We start from the raw sequence: 24,920 nt of genomic DNA on the forward strand, positions 1-24,920 counted from the left end.
TTTTTTTTTTGAACTGATTGTTTCTCTCACTAGACTATAATTCCGTAAGAACAGCTGTCTCTGTTTTGCTCATTGGTTTCTCCCGTGTGCCTCACATTGGGTATGGGTGGTATAAATAAAGGAATGGACAAACACACTCAAGGTGGCACCGTTTACATCCGAGCTGCCATCTCAGCTTTTCAGACACCTCTGACCTCCCCCGTTGCAGAAAAGCAAGAACGACATCTATGGAAAGTATTAGTCATCTAGAATCCACTGAACCTTTGGAACCAGAATGTTCACCTTGAGCCAGTAACGTGCTGTGAGTTGGAACTGCTTTTCTGTAGCATTTGCCTTTATTTGGTATTACGTGTAGACACCCATTCTCGGTATTGAAAGGTATATTTTACCAGGCCGATATGAGACTAAACTAAGAAAATCATATGAAGTTCGTTGGAAAAGGTAAAAGCCCATGTGTGTGATGGTGCCGGGCTGTTAACCATGTGGCAGCTAGAGGTTAAAACCCAGAGCTAAAGGTGTTTAACCCTGAACATTTAGCCTAGTTTTCTGCGAAAGGGGAATATATCCAGTGAACTTGCTTGCAGATGAGCCTATTGGAACAGGGGTCAAAGGCTAAAAGATCATCCAGGTTCACGCTCTGTGGGATCTTTCACCAGGCCCCTGCCTCAGAACCCTACTTGTGCAGAAACGTTGGGTGGAGGTCATTTGTCAGACAGCATTCGGAGTAGGAACAGCTATTGGATAGAAAATAAGTCGATAGATATCATAGCGAAGCATATTTTTTTTGCCAATTCATGGTGCTCATTAACAAAAGCAAATACTTTCCAGTGCCCTAGACATATCGATGGATTTGCCCTTTTCTGCTCTAAATATTAACTTTATAAGCCTCATTCATGGTTTAACCTAATCCTAAATTCAGACATATTTGTGGGTCAGAGATAGGAGGAGTTATGTTAAATGCACAGTAGATGTAATGGGGTGAGTTTTACTCTCCCCCACATATTGAATGAGGACACGTGGAAAGCACCTCATGCAGCAGAGCCTAATCCAGGCAGACTGTTATTACTTGGCTGACTTGGAAATGTGAGCCGAGATCACAGTTTCTGAGGAGCCTCGGAGGTCTCTGGGCAGGATGAATTGCTAGATGGTAGCTTAAAAAAACACAACCAAAGTAAATTCCATAAGGCCAGCTTGTTCCTACTTTCTTCGTTGTGGAAATGACCTGTGATTTAAATGACCTGTGATAGACAGCTTCCCATTCCTTTGCACCTTAGAATGTACCCTGTTGTTCCTTGAGCCACTCTTCCCAAAGGAAGCACCTCGAAAAGGCAGGGACAAAGGGCACAGGTGTCCTGCTCCTGCCCACTGTCCTCGTTATCATGCGTCTGGCCTGCCCTGGACTTTATCACAAACCAGCAGCTGTTCCTCGTGTGATCATGGCGTGGGGTTATTAGAGAAGCAAAAGCCGAGCTCTCTGTACAAACTCTTCCTTAGAATGTTCTCTCTTTCCTCCGTACCAGCTGCGGGGTAGTGATAATGAAATATTAAATTCATTTTCAGATATCAAGATGAACCATCTTTCTTCTGTCCTTGACTGGACAGTGATCTGGTTTGCTGGTTGGTGGGAATACAGGAGAACTTCACTCAGGCTAATTGAGATGGAGCTTTAGTATGAGTGGCTAAAATGCTTGAATTAAAGATTAAAAGAGAGACAGCTCCTTCAAAGTCTTCAACGAAAGGCAGTAACAAGGGCCACTTACAAGGATTTACGCAAAGAGAAATATTGGATTAAATGGAATAAATCCGTAATACAGTATTTATATTTATTTCCACATCCCTAAAAAGAAGGTTTAATACTTGAAATATCCTTAATCCTATTAAGTATACCTTGCATGCTTATTTCTCTAATATTCTTTTTTTCTTAATATTACAAAGCTACAGTTTAACATAGGTTAATGGGATTATACTGACTCAGATTTCAGCATTATCTCCTTTCCATAAAACAGGAGACAGTGTTTGCAAATCATAAGGACTGGAGAAAAACATACACCATAAACGTTGGGTGGAGAACTTTCCTACTTATGTAGTAACTTCAATAATTCCAGTTTTTGAAGGGGATGGTATGTTATGGCTATGACACTTAACAGCCGGACGGCTATCTTGATCGGTGAAAAGAACCCCAAACAGTCATACATTTTCATTTATTCAAAATGGAAAATAGGGTCTGCCTAATTCTGTCATGCTGCCGGATTGTGCTGTGCCAAAAGAACTTTAACGTGTTCGTGTTTAAGCTGTACCCACAAAGATGAAAAAAACGATTAAAACCCCGGGAAGCACATTTAAAATGCTAAACATCGCTTCCATTTCAAGTGGGGAACATTGATGAAGTTAAATATACTTGCATATTGATTTGCTTGAATTTATGCAGAAAAACACTTGCCTTTGATTTCCTTTTTTTTTTTTTTTTTTTTTTAAGGATTTTAAATTGAAAATTACTTCTTAAAAATTAAGGACTCCTTTTCAAGCATTTGTGGGCCTTCTATGGGGGTTATGCCGAAAGTCTTTTAGAAAAGTATATATTCCTTTTCCTGTGTGTGGTACCTCATGGTCCTGTGTGTCATTCCTTTGTAGTGGACACAAAATAAAAGCTCATTTTTTCTATGGTTTGCCTAAGTTCTAAGATTTGAACAACATGTGATGAGCGAAAGGAGAGAGGAGGGCACTAACCTGAACACGTGGGTGGCATCTCATTTTCCCCGGGCACCTAGGCTGCTGGCCTGTTCGGTGAGGAAGCAGGGTCACAGCTAGTCTAAGAAAGACTGAAAGCAGGGTGTGCCTCATTGCAAAGCTCATGAGGCTTTTCCCCTTCCTCTGCTGAAGTACCTTCTCCCTCATCTATTATCCAGGAGGGGGGGACAGATGCATTTTAATCTGTATTGCCCTGTACAGGTCCCAGACCTGTTGACTCACAGTCAATCCCCTGGTGGAGGCGAAGGGCTGAACACACAAGTATTTTGAAAAATAACCCCAGGCATACGCGTTGCCTCCTTCCTTCTACTTGAGAGCAATCTCTGTTTAGATACCTAAATTGCTCTTATTTAAAAAAAAATAATAATAATAATTACATAGTGACTCAAGAGCAAGGGAACAAATCTGAGCAAATATCCCCCTTTAAAATTAAAGATCTGAGGTGCCTGGGTGGCTCAGTGGGCTAAAGCCTCTACCCTCAGCTCAGGTCATGATCTCGGGGACCTGGGATCGAGCCCCACATCGGGCTCTTTGCTCAGCGGAGAGCCTGCTTCCTCCTCTCTCTCTACCTGCCTCTCTGCCTACTTGTGATCTCTGTCAAAACAAAATCTTAAAAAAATAAAAATAAAAATAAAAATTATAAAAAATTAAATTAAAGATCTTACTTAGAAACAAACAAGCTTCTGGTTTTGGTTGAAATCCTGAAGCCTTTGGACTGTGAAGATTCCAGGTTATTTCTCAGTAGGAAACATCTTAAAATTTCGTTTTAAGGGATGCCTGGGTGGTTCAGTCAGTTAAGAGTCTGCCTTTGGCTCAGGTCATGATCCCAGAGTTCTGTGATCGAGTCCTGCATCAGGCTCCTTGCTCAGCTGGGAGCCTACTTCTCCTTCTGCCTGTGGCTCCCCCTGCTTATGCGCGCTCACTCTCTCGCTCGCGCTCTCTCTCTCTCTCTCTCTGGCAAAAAAATAAAATTAAATTTAAGAAGAACTTTGTTTCAAAATGATTTAGCCATAAATACTTCTCATTTAAGTCCTTTTTGGGATATCATATCTCAAAGATAGTAGTCAATAATTAGGTAAAATCAGTGATGAAAAATATGCAGAACACTAGTGATATTTGAATAATCTTTTGAATAAAATACTTGAGTTGATTTGACCTGAAAACACCTAATTTCACTGTTTTGGTTGAACGTAATTCTATTCTTTAAATCAGAGTCTTTTTTTTTTCTTGTAAGCTCATAAATGCTCTGAATTCTCACTAATCTTTACTAATCTTTTGGAACACTGTATAAGGCACTAAAATTCACTCGGCTCATGAATTAAAATATTTTTGTTTTGTAGTACGCCCTTCAATTTTATGAATATTTGTGTTTCCATGTAATTTAGCAGTATATGTTGCAACTCAGTCATATTGCTTGGCAGTTTTAGTTGAATTCAAAATAGAAATCACTTTCTTTTTGACAACTAGTATAATGAATTGGCTGGCTGTTGTCAAATTTTGTGAAGGAGGAAAGAATCCTTTGTGATTTCAGCAACACACTTATTGACATTTATGGGGTTTGGGATAGTGTTTGAAACACTTTGTCACATAAGGTGGGTTTGAAGTCAAGCTATCGGAAATACCTCGCGTAGAATTTACCTTTACTCTCTGGTGTGATTATTCTGCAATCGACTGATTTGGAGATTTCTTCACTTTCACTAGGAATCATGAGGTGTGATATTGATAACATATTTTACTTTGAAGATTACAGAAGTTAATTTAGCAAGGTATAGGGATCTGGGACAAAATGTATTAAACACTGGTTTTGCTCTGTGCATGCCTGTTTTGCAGAGAATTTTAAATATAACATTACACTCGCAGAATGAACTGTTTTATAGATTTTCCTTCACCCTATACTTGAAAGATGGGAAACATTTGTACTGTGCTGTGAAATGTCTCATGGTGTTCTCTTAAATAGCATTAACTTCCTGTATGTGCTTCTCTACTAAATTCTTTGTCCTGTAGTAAGCAGAAAATACAGCTTTCTTTGAAACGATTGGATATTCTATTTCTCTTCTCAAACTTCCTTTCTACTTTATAGTTCCTACAACAGCAGCCAGCACCCCTGACGCCGTTGACAAGTATCTTGAGACACCTGGAGATGAGAATGAACACGCCCATTTCCAGAAAGCCAAAGAGAGGCTGGAAGCCAAGCACCGTGAGCGAATGTCCCAGGTAAAGGGACTTTTCCGTCCTTTAGTTTACAATGAAGGGGAAATTTGGGCCTGGCCTCTGCCTTGGAGTTTCCGTAGGGGCTCTGTGGCTGATGAATGAATGGCTAGGGGCTGAAAGGGCCTTTAATTTTAACCAGATCCTTAAAGGCATAAAGTCTTAGTTTTATATGTTTGCTCTAAAGATATGGTTTGGGGTGTTTAGAATCCTCCTTGAGCATGCCACTTAGAAGAGATCCAGTCCCACTAAGTAAAGCAGGAATTCATAAGCACAAATTAAATTATGTCTGCAGCATTCTCTCTGGTTTTATTACTTTGTATATACATAGCCCTGTAACCATGATGTTGTACGTTAAAATCCCTTAAAATGATCTGTTAGTAAAGATGAATTTTTTTTTATTAGATGCCAAAGTGTTATACCTTTGAATCTCACATTTCTTCCAAAGCCAATTCATAGGACCAGGGGAACCTAAAAGCAATGTGAACCATAATGATCATGTCACCTTGTTTCGTAAACGATCGATAATGTAGCAGCGGTTCAAGACGGGTTTCGCACTCGACAGCAAAGCAATGCATGGAACACAAGAGATGACATTTGGCACTAGAAGCTTTCTTGCTCCCGGTGCAGTGTTCTTTTCACCACATTGTGTGGCAAACCATGGCTTGTTTGTTGTTTAGCAGATTCTTTATGAAACAAATTGAAAAATTTGTTCAAAACCTGGCTAATTTATATCTACGGATATCAATTACAATTTCTGATATGGCTGTACCTGGTGCTGGATATTGTATTTATTAACGATAAATAATAATTTTAGCTTTTTCTCAGATGCTTCATTCATTCATTCAGCAAATATATATATCAGCACTTCCTTGTCAGTTACTGCCTAACTTGAAGCCTACAATTCAGAGTATGAAAACCATAGGAAAAGTCAAATTTAAGGAAACATAAGTGAGTGAATGAGGAAATCTCTCAGGTCAAAGTCAACCATTCCCTTTTTTTGGTGTTAATATTCTATAGTAAATACCAGAAAGTATTACTGATTTTGGTAATATTTAGCAGAAATACTTAAAGTTTTCTTAATAGGACCCATGGGTTAGTCTGCTGTGTATTTTCTAAGATCACAGGAAGTCTTTAGAAGATGGCATTAGTCATGGGCTTTAATTTTCTATACTCTCCGGAATTTTAACATCTGGGGCCTTACCAACTCTAGGGAGACTGCTTCTCCCGGGGTTAGCCAGTTCCTAGAGGTAGCAAATGACTAGCCTTCGGGCACACCTTTCATAATCAAGCCAACCTCTCCAAAGTTCATTTCTACCAGATACCTTCTTCATTTTGCTCCTACTCTCTGACCCACTATCCACCTGCCCTGTTCACTTCCAGGCTAGGTAATAGATAGCTAGGGAAAACCCTCATACCCATATATCAAAATTGTTGAGCTGCCCAAATCTAAGCCTGCTTCACCTGTTTACCCTGACTCACCCATTCCTTCCTGAGGAAACCAGAGACTCCTGGCTACATTTTCCCCTCACTTCCTCTGTCTTAACAACCCACCCTGGGGCCTCCCTCCTTCCTTCCTCAGTGGCATGGCGTGGCTTGCCGCTCCTCTCAGGAACTGTATGTGAGTAACAATCTTTTCAATGGCATCTGTCCCCTGATCTGTTGACCCCACTATACTTGAATATGATAAAACCTATATTTTATTTTTTATAAACCTATCATAATATTACTTGCTTCAGGGGGTAGAGGTCTGTGAATCATCAGTCTTACGCAGTTCACAGCACTCAGCATAGCACATACCCTCCCCAGTGTCCATCACCCAGCCACCCTATCCCTCCTACCCCGCCCCCCAGCAACCCTCAGTTTGTTTCCTGAGATTAAGAGTCTCTTATGAAAACCTATATTTTAAAAAGAACTGTTTAGGGGCACCTGGGTGGCTCAGTGGGTTAAAGTCTCTGCCTTCAGCTCAGGCCATGATCTCAGGGTCCTGGGATCGAGCCCCACATCGGGCTCTCTGCTCAGCGGGAAGCCTGCTTCCCTCTCTCTGCCTGCCTGCCTGCCTACTTGGTGATCTCTGTCTGTCAAATAAATAAATAAAATCTTTAAAAAAAATAAATTAATTAAATTAAATTAAAAGAACTATCTAATGTATCTGGAAAGACACAATTACTTTTTTTTTTTTTTTTTTTAAGATGAGCGACCGTGATCCATGATGCTTGAATTTATTTTGGAGTAATAACAAGGGAAGAAAAAAGCTAAAATACTTTAGCTGTAGAGTATAATGTGCAATAGCAGTTTTTGGCCATGATGAAAACCTAAAAGCAAGTTGAACTAGGCAGCTAGGTAGAATGGAATAGTAAGATTTCACCTGAAGGCAATTCTGGAAAGCAGGATTTTTCATTAGGAAAAACACAGGGGTGCCTGGGTGGCTCAGGGGGTTAAAGCCTCTGCCTTCAGCTCAGGTCACGATCCCAGAGTCCTGGGATCAAGCCCCACAGAGGGCTCTCGGCACAGCAGGGATCCTGCTTCCCCCTCTGTCTCTCTGCCGGCCTCTCTGTCTACTTGTGATCTCTGTCTGTGAAATAAATAAATAAAATCTTTAAAAAAAAAAAAAAAAGGAAAACACAGGCTGATATATAATCACGTTAAGAAAGCAGTTGAGTCATATTTATTGGCCCTGAAATGGCATCTTTTAAACTTAAATCCTATCTCACTGTTTCCCTGCGAAGCTTTCAGAGCCTTCTTACTGGCCTCAAAGTCCATTTCAGGGACAATGAAGTCCAAAAAAAGAGTAATAAAAAAAATAAACTCTGGGGGCGCCTGGGTGGCTCAGTGGGTTAAAGCCTCTGCTTTCGGCTCAGGTCATGATCCCAGGGTCCTGGGATCGAGCCCCACATCAGGCTCTCTGCTCAGCGGGGAGCTTGCTTCCTCCTCTCTCTCTGCCTGCCTCTCTGCCTACTTGTGATCTCTGTCTGTCAAATAAATAAATAAAATAAACTCTGAAAACTCCCATTGGCATCTCCAGTGCCAAATAACTTACTCATGATTTTTTGATCTACATGTCAGTTTCAGATATTCTAGATCTTTCCTAGAATAGTAACTTAGTTTAGCACATTTATTTAACCATTATAAATCTTTCTGGAATTTCTTCATCTTTTAGTTATTATAAATAACTGTGTATCTGACCTAACTTAAGAGATGTGACCCTAGAGCAGAGTGCGCTGTCTGCTTATTTCAATGGCCCCAGGATAGAGAGATGCCTGAGATTAACATTCTATCCCCTAATCTGTGGGACTGAATTCTGAGGACTGTTTGCCTTTGTATTTACGTGGCTGCCTCTTAACTCTCTATGTATTCGTTGTCATTTCTCTACAAGAAACAGCCAAGTCTTTGAAGATCCATAAATCTGATGATCCTGATACTTTTGTTCATTCAGTGGGGAGTGGCTTTACAAGACCATATGGAGCAACCTGAGAATTTTAATTTCTTCTTATTGTAATTTTTGTTACTATTTGTTTTCTTATAAGCACAGAGATTTGACGGTGGGGGGGAGTTTGGTATTTGGGGGCCTTGGTATTGGGTTGTTGGGCGTCATGATAACTAAACTTGAAGATTTCCGTTTGCATATGTTCTCAGTTGTGTCTAGAAAATAGAAGATTCTGAATAGTCTATAAATACTTTGATTATATATTTATATATCTTATAATAATTATACAGATTACTTATGGACTTAGCAGTTGTAATATATCCTTAAAATGAAATTCTTCAAAATGAAATTTGACCTTTCTCTGAATTTATTATTTTTAAGATAAACATCAATATCTTAGGAATAGTCCTTTTCCTGTCACCAAATACAAGAAAACTTAGCTCACCCATTGAATTTACTATTGAACAATTTTTATATAATTATATATGTAATTTGTATATACTTGTATGTATATTTATATATTATATATAACTAGACATGCATATAATTAGCTATATAAGAATATAACTTATATAAATCATATATATGATATATATGTAATTTTTATGTTTTATAATGGCAAATTGGGCAGTACAGGATAAAAGCATGGTCCTTAGAGCCACAAAGATCTTGGTTTATATCCTTTATTCTCCATTTTTCTTTTTTCTCCGTGACCTTGAGCAGGTGACTTAATCTGGTCCATAAATGGAGATCACCATGACTAATCCCACGGATTTTATAAAGCACTTAATACAGAGTCTGCTATGTAACCAATCTGCAGTAATGTTATCTATTACTGGGACACCTCAGTGGTAGCCATTGTTCAGAGAGACGTTGAGCCTACAGTGTACGCTTACCTTGCATTAAGCAGGCCTAGGGTGATGGTATCAGTGAATCGTTTTATTTGTATAGGATATTGTTAAATTCCTCTAAAAATTAAATTCGGTTTCATTTTATACCAATGTTAATTTTCAGTTTATTAGCTAAATAAATATAATTATTCCCTGTAGTTCCCCAGCTCAAAGTTTACAGGCCAGGTTCTGAACGTGCAAGGTGGAATGGTAGAAATGTAAAGATATACAAAGAGATCAGTTTTCAAAGTCCAGTCAGACATTTGTCTTCACTCTCAACTAACTTTGAGATTCCTTGCCTGAAGAGTTCGTAGTAGAGCACTGCCACTGTGAATATTCTCAGAGCAGGAAATTGACATATTTTTATTGCAAGCTGCAAGCCTTATCCATAAAGCAAAGGTAGTCCTTCCGTAGTCCCCTCCTTACGGCTGTCCTTCATTAGCTCTTAGAGACACTGAGGCATCTGGGATAATGTTTCTTTTCTTTTGTATTCTCTTATTCATAGCAGTGGGGCATTTGTTCTAATCTTGTTGTGACCTTTTCAGGTTATTTTTTTACATGTTCTTCAACAATAGTAGAAAATTCACTTCACTCTATTTTCTCCATAATTTTTATAGAGACCACAAGGAAGCTAGTCTTGTATCGTACACAACAAATTAATGCTAGAGTATAAAATACCTAAATAAAAGCCCACACAGTGATTTGATAAGTTATTATCTCATAGAAATTCTCCATCACTAGTTTTTTATCCAGGTCTATCTCTCTCTCTTTTTTAATCTTGATGTCAGAAAAATCGATTCCTTGTGGAATAAATACCTATAAATAATAGGCTCTTATGGTACGGAAATCAGGTTCTTTTATGCTTTGTGTGTCTACAAAATATGCAAGTATGCATCTGTCAGTAGATCATTACTTTGCTTCCTTGATCTTCCCGTTCTTTATTTCACCTGGCTCATTACGAGTTGCACTTAGAAAAGCTCTGCTTGACAGCAGAGTAGTACACTTGAAAAGGAAAGGCAGCCATAGGTGGTTAAGAATCTAGTATCATTTCATTTCAACAACAGGCAGCTGCAGACTTCTCCTCTTTGCATTCAAGTCAATGAACGAACCTCTCTCAGGGTAATAATCCTGGGTGAACTTCAAGGATGAGAAGAGGAAACTTTCTCTTCCTACCAAGCAGATTAGCCTGGTTACTAAATTAGCATAACTTGCCAAAAATATGTTTGGCTATGTTCAGAACATTATAATGTGTACTCTCTTGGAACTTCTGGAGGTACTTCGGGTATTCTTTGCCATGCATGGTGGTGGTGGGTGAGCAAAAGGCCCTCATTACCTGTCAGTGGTTGGCTCCGAGGAATTGTGACACTGGAAGCCTTCTTTTCCTTCCTCCATCGTGTAACGTCCTTTTGGTAGTATGTTCACGGCGTGCGTGCGCACGCATAAAATGTTCATGCCTTCCCCCACTTTACTGTTTGAAAAATACACAGTTTTAAATTTTATAACTTACTATCACAAAAGACTAAAAATGCACTCAGTTTAATGGAGGAAATCTTTGTTCAATAAATACATATATATATATATGCCTTTTATGAGTCGTTGACATTTGTGCACATCAAATAAAATGACTTCCAGCCATTCCTGAGGAAGAGCAAAAAAGACCAACTTTGTTTCAAAGGGCCATATTCCTTCAATAAATGTGAGCCCTGTGTTTAATATTCTGCTACGGTAGATGATTTCCATCTTAGTGGGAGGTCAGATAAACCATTTTGAGATAGGACTGGAATATGATTATTTTTTAAAATGTTTAAAATGTCAAGTACAGAAAGGAAATAATCTCTCATTAAATATAAATTGGGGGGGGAAGAACTGATGATTATGAATTCAAATGTTTTTTCATTTTGTAGGTCATGCGAGAATGGGAAGAGGCAGAGCGACAGGCAAAGAACTTGCCTAAAGCCGACAAGAAAGCAGTTATTCAGGTAAAACCCGGGCTAGTTTACCCAGCAGCACAGGCCTACACATTTCCCAGCATCTCTGGATGAATGGTCGTATTCCCCGGGGGGTTGTTCATAGTCCCATCAATCTGGTCTGTGGCTCATAATTGTCCAGTAATTCAGTTTCTTAAATTTTTTTCTTCTATTTGGCTTTTAATTAGCCCAAGTTACAATTCATTTCCATAAAACTCTTATTGTTATTTGCCGCCTGCTTTGTATCAATAATATATCTTTCTGATGGCCAAAATCTGCTGCTGCTTCTTCCTCTGGCAAAAATTACATCATGATTAGAATTTGTGACAGGAACTCCTCTCAAAACTACCTTCGAGGAAACGGTGAGAGTCTCCTGGCCGTTTTCTGAAATTAAAGTACTTCGAGTAAGAGGAATTCTTTTTACCTGCCATGGAATTCAGAGTTTTAAGAACACAGAAATTTATCCTGTATTATGGTTAGTCAAATCAGTCTTCGGGGACTAAAGATAAAATAATGATTTACGGTGAGAAATCAGGTCGGGAGATGGAGGACAGGAAAGGGAGGAAGCCCATAAAACACGGTGAATTAGTCAAAAAGTGGGAAGGACTGTAAATCTTTGAGTGAAATGACATACGATGCCCAGTTGGAAGCAGTTGCCTCTGCTGCCCCATCCTCCTTGTTCCATCCCCAACTGACATGTGTTTGCACCGACAGCACTTCCAGGAGAAAGTGGAGTCTCTGGAGCAGGAAGCCGCCAACGAGAGGCAGCAGCTGGTGGAGACGCACATGGCCCGCGTGGAAGCCATGCTCAACGACCGCCGCCGCCTGGCTCTGGAGAATTACATCACTGCTCTGCAGGCCGTGCCCCCTCGGGTAGGTCTCCCGGCTCCCCTAGGGCACCGCACACACACGACGGGTGGCAGGAGGTCTATATATACCCAAGCCCAGCTTCCCTGTCCAATGACCTATAACCAAGCGTCACGGGAAGTTGGGATTTTGGCCAAGGTATCAGGATTTTTAAAGTCATAACAGGAGCTAGAACTCAAGTTTCCTACTCAGACCAGCCTCCAGAGTCTCTGAGGGGAAAGCCCTCGTCAGTCATGGCGTCCACTCATGTCAAGAGGCATCAGGAGGCCAACAAGGTTTTCAGCAATAAACGCCCAGGAAGGCTTAGCAAGCAAATGCACGCGTATCTCTTCAATGAGCCTTCGTGGGAGAGTTTACTTCAGACAGCAGGAACATTCTGAGCACCAGCGTGTGTGCATTTTGTCTGTCTGTTCTATCCGTTACTAAGGAATTGATAGTAAAGTCTGACATTTTCTCGTGTGAGGCTGTCAGGTTTTGCTTTTCGTATTTTGAGGCTTTGTTTTTCGGTGCGTAAGCATTCAGAGTTGTTACGTCCCCCCTTCACCCCGCTGTTTCTCATTATGAAATGCCCTGCTTCTCCCAGGTCATGTGTTTTGTTCTGAAATTACTCTGTCTAATAGTGAAGCTATTTCAGCTTTATTTTGATCAATGTTATCCTAGCATATCATTTTTCCATCCTTGTGCTTTTGTTTAACCTATCTGTCTTTATATTTGATGTGCATTTCCTATAGGCGGCATACAGTTGAACCTTGCCTTTTAATTGAGAAGAACACTTCATGAACTTACTGATACAGTTACACCTAAATCTGTCATCTTGCTCCGTTTCCTCTTTGTCCCATCTGTTCTTTGTCCCCTTTTTCTTCTTCTTTTTTTTTGGCCAAATTTGGGCTAATAGAATGTTTTTTATGATTTTCTTTTGTGCTCTTTGTAGGGTTTTTAGCTGTAACACTCTGTGTTTTGTTTGCCATAGGGTTTTAGAAAATGTTTCTAATAGTTCACAATATTATACCAGTAAAAGTGATATTATGCCATTTCAGGTATATTAGAAGAAACTCATACTCGAATTCTTCCATTTTCCTTTTTCCCAATCTTTGTGCTGTTATCATATGTTTTCGATACTACATTATTATTAGTTTTCTTTCAAACAATAAATTAACTTTTAAAGAGTTTTACATAATAAAAAAATAATTACCATTTCTGGTGCCCTTTATTCCTTGTATAGATCTGTCTGGAATTGTTTTCTTTCTATCCAGAGGAATTCCTTTAAAAAATTTTTTAATACATGTAGATTGGGAAAGAATTCTTTTGCTTGGGTATATCTGAAAAGATCTATATTTCACCTACGTTTTTGATAGACATTTCTGCTGGGTATAGAATTTTAGGATGAAGTTTTCTTCTTCAGCCACTTTAATGATGGTGTTCCATTGTCTTACTTGCGTAGTTTCCAATAAGAATACTTTTATCCTTTGTCTCTGTAAATAATATATCTTTTTTATTTTTTTTAAGAGAGGGGGGAAGTGGGCAGAGGATGAGAGAGACTCGAGAGCAGACTCCATACCCAGCACAGAGACCAATACAGGCCTCAATCTCATGACCCTGAGATGTAACCTGAGTCAAAATCAGAAGTCTGATCCTTAACTGACTGAGCCTCCCAGGCGCCCTCTATCTTCTTTTTTTTTTTTTTTTTTTTTAAAGATTTTATTTATTCATTTGACAGAGAGAAATCACAAGTAGATGGAGAGGCAGGCAGAGAGAGAGAGAGGGAAGCAGTCTCCCTGCTGAGCAGAGAGCCCGATGCGGGACTCGATCCCAGGACCCTGAGATCATGACCTGAGCCGAAAGCAGCGGCTTAAACCACTGAGCCACCCAGGCACCCTCTATCTTCTTTTTTTAAGCCCTGCTGCTCTGAAGATTTTCTCTTTCTCACCAGTTTTGAGTAATTTGATTATGATGTGCCATAGGGATTTCAATCAGCTGGCACCCCCATCTGGCTGTTTTTCATCTCGTGCATTTCATATCTAGAAGTTTAGTCTGGTTTTTGTTTGTTATTTTTATATATTCCATTTATTAAGTGTTTGAACCTGTGGAATGCATTATATATAGTAACTTGTAATACCTTTGGTTGCAACCTCTAACAGCTATGTCAGCTTTGGGTCGATTTTGATTGATTTTTTTTTTCATTATATGTGATATTTTCCTTCATTTCATACCTAATAGTTTTTTATTGGCTGTTAGACACTGTGAACTTTACCTTATTGAGTGCTGGGTACTTTTATATACCTCTCTTCTTGAGCTTTGTTCTGCAGTGTTGTTAAATTACTCAGAAACAGTTTGATCCTTTCAGGTTTTGCTTTTAAGATTTGTTCGGTGGGATCAGAGTGGTTATCAGCTTATGGCTCCTTATTCTCCAATATGGAGGGTTAGGATCCTACCAAGTAATCTACCATGAGTACTGGTATTCATGTTTTCCTGTCTGGATGGTGAGAGCAGGTGCTACTTCTGACCTGTGTGAACACCAGGCACTGTTGCCTCTAGTCCTTTTGGATGGTTTTTTCCTTCCCCACAGCCTTGGTTGGGTTCTTTTACTTGCATGCCCTGATCATTATTACTTAGCTACTTCTCAAGGGGCATTGCATGTACATCTGGGCAACTCTCTTCTCCTGGCACTTGCCTGCGACTGCCAGCTGCCTTCATCCCTCTAGACTGTCAACCTGCCTTCACTGATGGGAGTCCACCAGGCTCAAGCTGGTTCCTGCACCTGGAGTTATCCCTTTGCCACCCCCCATACCCCCTGAGAAATGTGAAATTCCTCTCCAGAGTTGTATCACACAATGGATCACTACCAAACTCAAGTACTTCCTCAAATTAAATTATCATTATTTAAAAATCTAGACCTCTACCTGTGCTTCTGACTTCCTACTTTCTCAGAGCTCATATTAAGGCAACCTACAGCCTCACGAAAGATGAGCTAAATGTGATCTGAGCCTTCCTTTTTGTAACTGTCAGGATTCTACTTCCTAGATGGAGAGAAGACAGTGATACTGCCTGACTAGCCAACATTGTCTGCAATCTGGAGAGCAGTTAGCCTTAAGCAAGCTCCTGTACAGTTAAACTAAAGGCTAGATAGGAATTTCTGTTTAAAATAAAGCTTCCTGAGCACCTGTGTTGCTTAAGCAACTGCCTTCAGCTCAGGTCATGATCCCAGGGTCCTGGGATTGAGTCCCACGTTGGACTCCCTGCTCAGCGGAGAGCCTGCTTCTTCCTCTATCTCTGCCTGCTGCTTCCCCTGCTTGTGCTCAATCTCTCCCTCTTTCTCTCTGTCAAATAAATAAATAAAATCTTTTTAAAGAAATTTTAAAAAGGCTTAGGTCCTGAAAAACTCAGGAGCTCCTACTTAGCAAGAACTGAAATGTGCTAAAAGATGAGAGACAAATTACAAAAGATTTCTTTGTAATTCTGAGATTTTTTTTTGGTGTCTTTATAGATACTTATTCTAAATCTCCCATTAGACAACATCCTTTTTTTTTTTTTAAGATTTATTGATTTATGTATTTTATAGAGAGAGAGAGACCATGGTGGGGAGGGGCAGACGGAGAGAGAGAATCTCAAGCAGGACGCTTAATGGACTGAGCCATCTAGGTGCCCCCTGACTATAATGACTTTGAAGCGTTCTCTGCATGGAAGTGACAATTAGGAAATGTTTTCATGTATTTCTGTCTTGTCTGTGTGCCAGTCGTTTGTGTTATATTTTTTCCCCAGTGTCATGATGGCAGCCATCTTCATACTAAAATTAGTCTCCTTCTTATATCTGATATCTCACACTCAGATTCTCAACATTTGGTTGAGGGGGAAGAAAAAAATTGGCACTTTGTTTAGCACCAACCTCCTTTCCTTTCTCATTTCTGATTAGTTTGACCAAATGTTAAATTTTCCTGAGATTCTGGAAAACTGCCACGTAAAATTCTTTGGTAGAAGGTTAATGTAATAGTTTGTGAGATATATCATCAAAGAATGTGATTTTTGTCCCAGGATGGAGATTGAGTCCTTTCTAACAGCAGGGCAATAAATATTCAATAAGAAGCAGCAAAATCATTGGAGAAAATAAAGGACAGAAATTAATGGGTACAAAATTGAGGTCCTTAACTTACCCATTTTAAAAAGTTTTCATGTGATATTGCAAACTCCCCTTCTCCCTACCACTCTTCATTTTCTGCTAATCACTTCGGGTCAAAAAAGGAAATATGGGCATTTATAGAATAGTGTAGAGAGCATGTATCTACATGCCAAGGTAAATATGGGACATCTGAATCTCAATATAATGGATGGTAAATAAGTTAAAAAGTATTTGCCTAGTTCTTAATGTTGAAGGCACTGAGACAGATGAGTCCCAAGATATTTAAGACATTCTTCCCTCTAAATTTTAATACACCAAAAATTTTGTAATGCTGATCTGAACGTACTTGAAAGTACATCAAAGTACTTAAAAGTACCTAAAAAGACTGCTGTGTTGAAAATCACCTTATATGCTTATTGTCCATCCATTCATCATTCATCTATTTATTTTTAGTTGAGATTTGTTAAAATTGATGAGCACAAGGAGACTCGTTGACTTGAGGGCTTTTAAGGACAGACCCAGTAACAAACAAGTGGAAAAGAGAACAGGAGAATCAGCACTCATTGAGCAAAATCCTATAGCGTATAATGAGTGGTTTGTATGGTGTTTCAGGAAACCTCTCAATAGGACCTCCTTACCTTGCTTTGACTCTGCCAGGCTCAACAGACAGATCTTCTAAAGACCAACAGGAAGTATATATACCAGAAACACTAGTGCTTTCTGTTTTTAATTGAATTAAGTTAAATAAAAAATTATGAAGTGGGGGGCGCCTGAGTAGCTCAGTCAGTTGAGCATCCAACTCTTGATTTTGGCTCAAGTCATGACCTCAGGGTTGTGAGATTGAGGCCCACAGTCCCACATTGGGCTCTGTGCTCAGTGTGGAATTCATTTGAGATTTTCTCTCTCCCTCTTCCTCTAACTCCTAACTGAGCTCTCTTGTGCTCTCTCTCACTCTTTCAAAATAAAAAATAAAAATCTTAAAAAAAATTAAAAAAAATAAAATGATGAAGCATGTAGGAAAAGCATTAGTGTGAAAGCTGTCCTGTGCCTCTGAGTCCATATTCATCACCAGATTCGCTCCACCGCAGAGCCCTGTTTCATCACTGCCTTTGAAGTCAAAATAGCTCTTCATTAGATATCATCAAAACGTGCAGCACCAGGATGTCCTATCTCATTCCAGCATAGGTCACATGTACAGATTAATATGTTGATGTCTTGTTTTCATTTCATCCTTCAAAATCAGAACCCATTATGAAAACATAAATACTTCATTTTTTTTTGACAAATGCATGCTAACACATTATTTAATGATCCACGGGTCATTAACCTGCCCTTACCTGCTGGGCTTGTTACAGACATCTACCCTGTTAGAACAGACAGCAACTTGGGATCGTCTCCCAAGAAACACATACGCAGACACACACAGAATTACACATGGGTTTCAGGAAGTTGGTGTTTTTTTGTTTTTTTTTTTTAACATCATGTTAGTCACTAGGGCCAAAGGGCCAAAGGGCCAAAGGGGCAAAATAAACTTTGGCCTTTAGAATTTTAGCATTTTACAGGCACCCCCACTGTTGAAAGAAAAAACCTGGAGGAAAAAAGTCATTCAGGGAAACATCCATGGGAACCTCTGGATCACAGCCATGTTCGTCTTTAGAGCTAGGAGTTGACCTAAAATTTTAAAGTTCAATACAAAATCCATCCACATTTCTTTCATCAGAAGAGCACATATGTGATTTCTGTAGTTAAAAATGCATATAAGGGGGCACCTGGGTGCCTCAGTGGGTTAAAGCCGTCGACATGGTCAACAGACACATGAAAAAGTGCTTACCATCACTCAGCATCAGGGAAATACAAATCAAAATCTCAATGAGATCCCACCTCACACCAGTCAGAATGGCTAAAATTCACAAGTCAGGAAACAACAATTGTTGGCGAGGATGCGGAGAAAGGAGAACCCTCCTACACTGTTGGTGGGAATGCAAGCTGGTGCAGCCACTCTGGAAAAGTACAGAGGTTCCTCAGAAAGTTGAAAATAGAGCTACCCTATGACCTGGCATAACTGAGACCATGTCCAGCAGAAAAAGGTTTAACTCGTTAGAGTGGTTTTTGTTTTTTTTTTTAACTTGCACAGAAATGTATACATTTTACATTGACATGCTTAAGATTTCTTGAAATCCAGGGCAACTGGGTGGCTCACTGGGTTAAACGTCTGCCTTCAGCTGAGGTCATGATCTTAAGGTCCTGGAGGCAGGCCGGGCATCTGGCTCCCTCCTTTTTTTTTTTCTCTCCCTCTGCCTGCCACGCCCCCTGCTTGTTCTCTCTCTTTCTCTCTATCTCTTTCTCTCTCTCTCTCTCTCTCTCTCTCACACACACACACACACACACACACACACACACCCATATATAAATAAAATCCTTTTTGAGAATAAAAAAATTTTTTTAAAGATTTTTTGAAATCCAAGATGTAGAACTATGAAAATAATGGCTTTGCACCTGTTTGTGGAAACCGAAGAGATTTGCGTTTTCTTTTCTTTTTTTTTTTTTTCTTTTTCTTTTTTTTTTTTTTTTTTTAAAGATTTCATTTATTTTATTTGACAGAGAGAGAGATCACAAGTAGGCAGAGAGGCAGGCAGAGACAGAGGGGGAAGCAGGCTCCCTGCTGAGCAGAGAGCCCGATGCGGGGCATGATCCCAGGACACTGAGATGGTGACCCGAGCCGAAGGCAGCGGCCCAATCCACTGAGCCACCCAGGCGCCCCAAGATTTGCGTTTTCTTGATAGGTGATTATCTTTCCTAGTTACAGGGCTGGAAACCACTGGGATGCAAGTTAATTCTCAGGAGAAGGCTTTCTGAATAAGTCCCTAGTGACCTGGAAAGGTTAGGTTGCTCCTCATAAAGTGATTCATTTATTTCCTTCTCCGCAGTGGGATTACACTTAAGGCTTTTAAAGGCTCATGACATACCGTTCTCTCTCCTCAGGAATGGTTTAAGACATAAGTGTCTATTATGTTAAGATGCCTGATTTCCAGATCAAGAATGAAGCTACAGAATGGAACAATAGGGCCAATTAGTCATGTTTTAATATACCTCCCACCTGAACTGTGCAATTAAAAGCTACACATTCAGACATGATTGACATTGAATCACTTAAATGTGTGACCCCAAGCCCAGGAGTACCAAACATATGAAGTTGCATTTTATTTTTTTGTTTTGTTTTGTTTTTTAAAGATTTTATTTATTTGACAGAGAGAGACAGCAAGGTGGGAACACAAGCAGAGGGAGTGAGAGAAGGAGAAGCAGGCTTCCCTCCCAGCAGGGAGCCCGGTACAGGGCTCTAACCCAGGACCCAGGGATCACACCCTGAGCCGAAGGTAGACACCTAACAACTGAGCCACAGGCGGCCCTGAAACTGCATTAAAAAAAAAAAAAAAATGAAAAGACAATACATTTGAAACACGGTAAATTAATTTTTTAAAAAAATGTATTTTATAGGAATGCCTAGATGGCTCAGTTGGTTGAACGTCTGTCTTTGGCTCGGGTCATGATCCCAGGGTCCTGGGAGCCTGCCTCTTCCTCTGGCTGCTGTTCCCTCTGCTTGTGCTGTCTCTCTCTCTCTCTCTCTCTGACAAATAAATAAATAAAATATTTTAAAAATAATAAAATAAAATATAAAAATAAAATGTCTTTTATAGGGAAAAGCCATGAAATTCCCTTCAAAATTATTTACATCAGCCTGACATCAAAACCCAAGTCATAAGAAGATAAGCTATGTCATCTTTTGAAATTGATGAAGTGAATTCTGACTGATAGTAGTTTGAAAATGCTTCCTGAAGGAATCCAGCACCCTGGATAGTTAGATCAAGTGGGGCTGGGAAATCAGTATGTTTCATGAAAATTGGGAATTCATCTTAGTGGAAAGATGCTTATTTACAACTCAGATACCACAAAAGATATATTTTGCTACTGGCACTATTTGTGAAATCACATTCAGCTCTGGGTTATTCATTAATTTAATTAATAAACATTTTTAGCAACCAAATTGTGCCAGGAACTGTGCCAGTGGCTAGAGATAGCCTATGACCGTGTTCCAAGAAAGGAAAGTGATTAATGTTCCAAAGGTAAATCTTCTATTTTAGATTAAGTCTAATCCATTTTAGTAAGAAGTCTAATCATTTTAGTAATACCCAGCCTTAATCCTTTAAGAAATTCTTATTGAAATGATTGTTTTAAATGCAGTGTGAATAGTGAAGGGACACTAGTGCCAAATGAAAAATGTCAGATCAGATGCAAATAGATACTTTGTTATTATGGGCTAAACACTCAGAAACAATAGTGATAATAAAAAAGGATTGGATGTAATTAGCCCCCCTGGGGCAGATCTTTTCCTTGTATTTTCTCTGTTCTTTGCAATAAATTTTAATAATAAGATTAGCCATCCAATACCAGTAGAATCAGATGGTAGTGTGAATACATACTCTATCTAAATTGTAAAATAGGGGAAATTTGGCAGGAAAAAACGTTATTACTAGTTACTAGAAGATTTAAAGACTTGAGAATAATGGAAAGTATATGCATAGATGTTAAAAACATGTTTCTTAAACTCTGCGTATCAATATGTTTGAGCCACTGAATTCTTAAACTCATTTTTCTAACCACATGAATAGTCTTGTCTTAACTGTAACTATCATGACAGCAGTGATACCATTTACTTCAAGAGAATACATTTCTGTAGAGATCCCAGGCACATTTTCTTCTCTTATTCTGTTGTGAATATTACTGTGTTTTTTAATTAAAATTTTAAGCAACTTACCTTTGCCCTAGCATCATGAAATAAAATGCCCTAAGAGATTCCCTGTTATTCTACAGTATGTGAATATGGTACACCTCTGGTGATGTCTAGTTTTAAGCCTTGGTAATTCTATATTCTGGCTAAAAGTGCTAAAAACAATTACTTCTTTAATTGATTGAAATATGCATGAGTCATATACCAAAGACAGGGCCCCCACCCTTTTTTTTTTTTTAAACATAGAACAAATGAAAAATATAAAAGCATAGGGAAATGTTACCTGTTTTTCCTTGTTACCTAAAAATAATATTTGTTGCCGAGGTGTAGACATAACTGCCATTTTATTTGGTATGATTTATCTGCCTACTCCACCATAAGAGCTAATCTGATTTTTGTTTCCACTTCTAAGCATGATTCTTAGAAATGTGTTTGCATGAATAAATCAGCCAAGGAGAACCATGTAATTCATTTATTGAGGCTCATGGTAATGTGTTCCTGAATTATCTCATGTCCCGAGGCATAGGCATTAGGAAGAAAAAGGCTGATGTTTGTATTAGACACACACATCACGTGTATCTGAGCTCATATAAACACTGATGAGGTCATAGCTTACAATGGGCTCTTAGGACTCGTTATCCTGGCAGGAGCTTTGTTCCCTGGTAGGAACATGTGAGGGCCTGGGGAAGCACGAGATCCTGGTGTGCTACCGTTTCATTGTCAAGCTCTAGGGATTTGATGGCGGAAGTTAGGAATATATTTCTGAAATGAAGAAAATATTGGTATTAAATAAGATAAGCGATTTTACACATGTGAACACATTCAGCATTTAATTATCCTTCTTAATAGATGAGAAGGATGGCTTTAGAACTAGAATCCACAGCATGGCACAAAAGCCTAACTTTTAACTATAATACCTTTTATCATTTTCTAGTAATCCTAAACAGATTGCCAAAGGACAGTCCTCTCTTGCTGTTTCACCTCCCCAGAGTAGAGTGCCAGAAACCAAGGACAGCAGATGAGACAGTAAATAAGCTTAATCTGGATGGTCTTCCCTACGTGGAAAGAGCGAGTGTTATCATGTCCCCGAAGACTATTATCTGAGCATATAAGCACTAGATACTCAGGCAAGGTCTCCTAGAACAGACTCATTTCTAACCACTCAGTTATTGCTTTGTTTTCAACTCTGTAAGTTAGTTTTTGGAACTGTCTTTACCTTGGTCCTTGTTAGAGTTCCTTTAAAAGGCAGGATCACATGGGGATCAAGACACCAGGTTGGAGAGCCAGAGTTGGATTACCTGTTCTCACTGTACCCCAGGACCAGCTCTGTGACTAGCTGTGTAACAAGCCACATAGCCCTCAAGCTTAGCTTCATGGTGCTTTTTTTATCTATCCTAAAAGCCCAGTTATAAGGTTGATGGGAATTTTTATTTATTTATTTATTTGAGAGAGAAAAAGAACATGAGTAGTGGTGGTTGGGATTGGAGAGGAGGAAGCCAGGTCCCTGCTGAGCAGAGAGCCCTATGTGGAGCTCCATCCTAGGACCCTGAGATCATGACCTGAGGAGCTTATGTCAGATGTTCTACTGACTGAGCCACCTAGGTCCCCAACACAGAACATTTTTAATACTCAGGGTGCTTATCTGAATTGCACAGAAATGAAAATTGAGGCCTAGATAATTTGAGGACTCTCACGTACATTTTAAAATTGGTGTTAAAAATAGTTACTTGCAAGTGGGAGTGTGTGCTGTTTTTGCTGATAGTAGAAGAGGAACGGGGAGACTCGGATGCTAGTTATCAGAAATCCCCCCCCCCGTTCTTTAATTGGAGAGTCAGATTTAATGTAATGCCAAGGCCAGCGTGGAGTCTACGTTCTGCTGCACACACGTGGCCGTGACCATCATTTCAGGGTGGAAAGCCTTAGAGGAACATTCAGAGGTGACTGGCTGCAGATAGACAGACAGATAGGATGAAAGCAAACCTTAGGTTGAACTGAAGCGTTTTTGCTTATGTGAACTTTTTAAAGAAAAAATTCCATTTTCCTCAAAACAGGGAAGCCTTTTCAAGGGAAAAAAGTGAAATAGGGCAACTAAGAAAGCACATACAACCAGTCAGGGGCAGGAACATCATGTACATGTAATTAGTTGTCACCCTTTCTGTCTCCAGCCTTGGAGGTATTGTTGTAATAGAACTAGAGGGAGAATTGTGTAGGCCTTGCTGTCGAGTAACAAGCAAGGATCAAGGGTATGTCATCTGCCTGCCTGCGCAATCCTTCATATAAGAGATCCATCACATTCAATAACAGCCTGCCTTTAAACCAGTCATCTTTTAAATATAGAAATATAATCGATACAGCTTGTCAACTGTTACCTGTTTTACTACTTTTCTTCTTTTAGGGTTTAAAAGGTCATTCTCTGATTTGTAGATTCAGCTAGATTTCAGAGTACAAATGAGAATTATAATAATGTGTTGCCAAAAGCTAGGTTTCCAGCTGCAATATCTGCCTTTTTTGGAATTATGGGGAAGCACATTTCTTGTAGGGTAAAAGAAATAAGGCAGATGAGCACAGGTTTATTTTCTTGTGAATATTTGCTTTCTTAAGTATAGGAATGTGATCTGTGGAAAGCATAAAGCAAGCAAGTCACCCTTTCTGAGTCAGGCACTGGGTACTGTGATTCCTGAGAAAAACCAAATCTGGCCCTTAAGGGTCTTACAGTTGAAGAAAGCAGTCAGAAACATAAATGATTTATTAGACTGTGTTAAGTGCAATAATGGAGATATACATAGCATTTCATGGGAGCACCAAAAAAAGGATACCGTTTTTACCTGCGATGTCAGGGAGGTGACCCCTAAGTGAACCAAAGGAGAAGGGGCGGGACATCCCATAGAATACTACAGCCTTCACGCTAGCCCCAACAGACCATCTCTGGAAATAAATTCCACACCTTCCAACTAGCATTCAAGGTGCCTGTGACCTAGCTAATAATAACTGGTTTTGCCCAAATGGCCAAGTTCTTTGTCTGACATGAGCTTTCATAGGGATTTGTTTGTTTGTTTGTCTTAATGATGAAGAAATGTGTACCTTTGGAAATCATTTTACATACATAGTAGCATACCTGTAGCAATGGAATCATTTAAGACAAAGGAGTGTTTGTCCTTTTTTATTACACTAAAAATGAAATAGAACCAATTAGAAGAAAAATAGAAGCGCTAAAGAAACTTAATTGTTGCTGAAAGAATTAGAATCTGGTGCAGAAAGAATTGAATTAAATTTAAAAGTAAAATAACTACAGTTTCTTACTGGCCTTGCTCTTGGGAAAGTATACTGTGTCTTAAAGCTTATCAGTTACTCCTTGGTCTACAAATGAGTAGTGTTCGTCTGTTTTCTCATTTTGATTATTTTATATATAATTTTTTTTTTTTTTAACAGAGAGAGAGAGATCACAAGTAGGCAGAGAGGCAGGCAGTGAGAGGGGGAAGCAGGCTCCCTGCTGAGCAGAGAGCCCAACATGGGGCTTGATCCCAGGATTCTGGGATCCTGAGCCGAAGGCAGAGGCTTAACCCACTAAGCCACCCAGGCGCCCCTGATTATTATATTTTTATATGCTTCCTGGCGATGGGACTATTTTTGCAGTGTTACCATTGAGATAACCATGAAGACTGTGCCTGTAGAAATGTGTCTCATATATGCCCCCGTGTATTCGGGGAAGGACCTAACTTAAATATGACAGATCCAAAATCATCTCTCTGCAGCAGAATACTGCCATTTAAAAAGCAAATGCTGCTTAAGGACAGTCATTATATATGTCAAATGCTAAATGCTCTTGTCGAAATGAAAAATGGCCAATCAACTAAGTAATTACCCATTAAGAAAGTAGTGGGAGAATTGCAAAAAGGTGATTCACAGTCCTTTC

General features: G+C 39.4%; 1 protein-coding gene across 6 annotated transcripts in view; it reads left to right on the top strand.

Moving 5' to 3' along the window:
- Nucleotides 1–24,920, top strand: part of APP (amyloid beta precursor protein) — a 262,818-nt gene that overhangs the window by 174,573 nt on the left and 63,325 nt on the right. For all 6 annotated transcript variants that reach the window (XM_082694233.1, XM_082694234.1, XM_082694235.1 and 3 more), the window contains 3 exons: nt 4,829–4,962; nt 11,178–11,252; nt 11,955–12,113. In XM_082694233.1, coding sequence (XP_082550359.1) covers nt 4,829–4,962; nt 11,178–11,252; nt 11,955–12,113 — 368 coding nt within the window. The remainder of the gene's footprint in view (nt 1–4,828; nt 4,963–11,177; nt 11,253–11,954; nt 12,114–24,920) is intronic.

The sequence above is a fragment of the Mustela nivalis genome (assembly GCF_964662115.1).
Source record: "Mustela nivalis genome assembly, chromosome: 1".
Lineage (NCBI taxonomy): Eukaryota > Metazoa > Chordata > Mammalia > Carnivora > Mustelidae > Mustela > Mustela nivalis.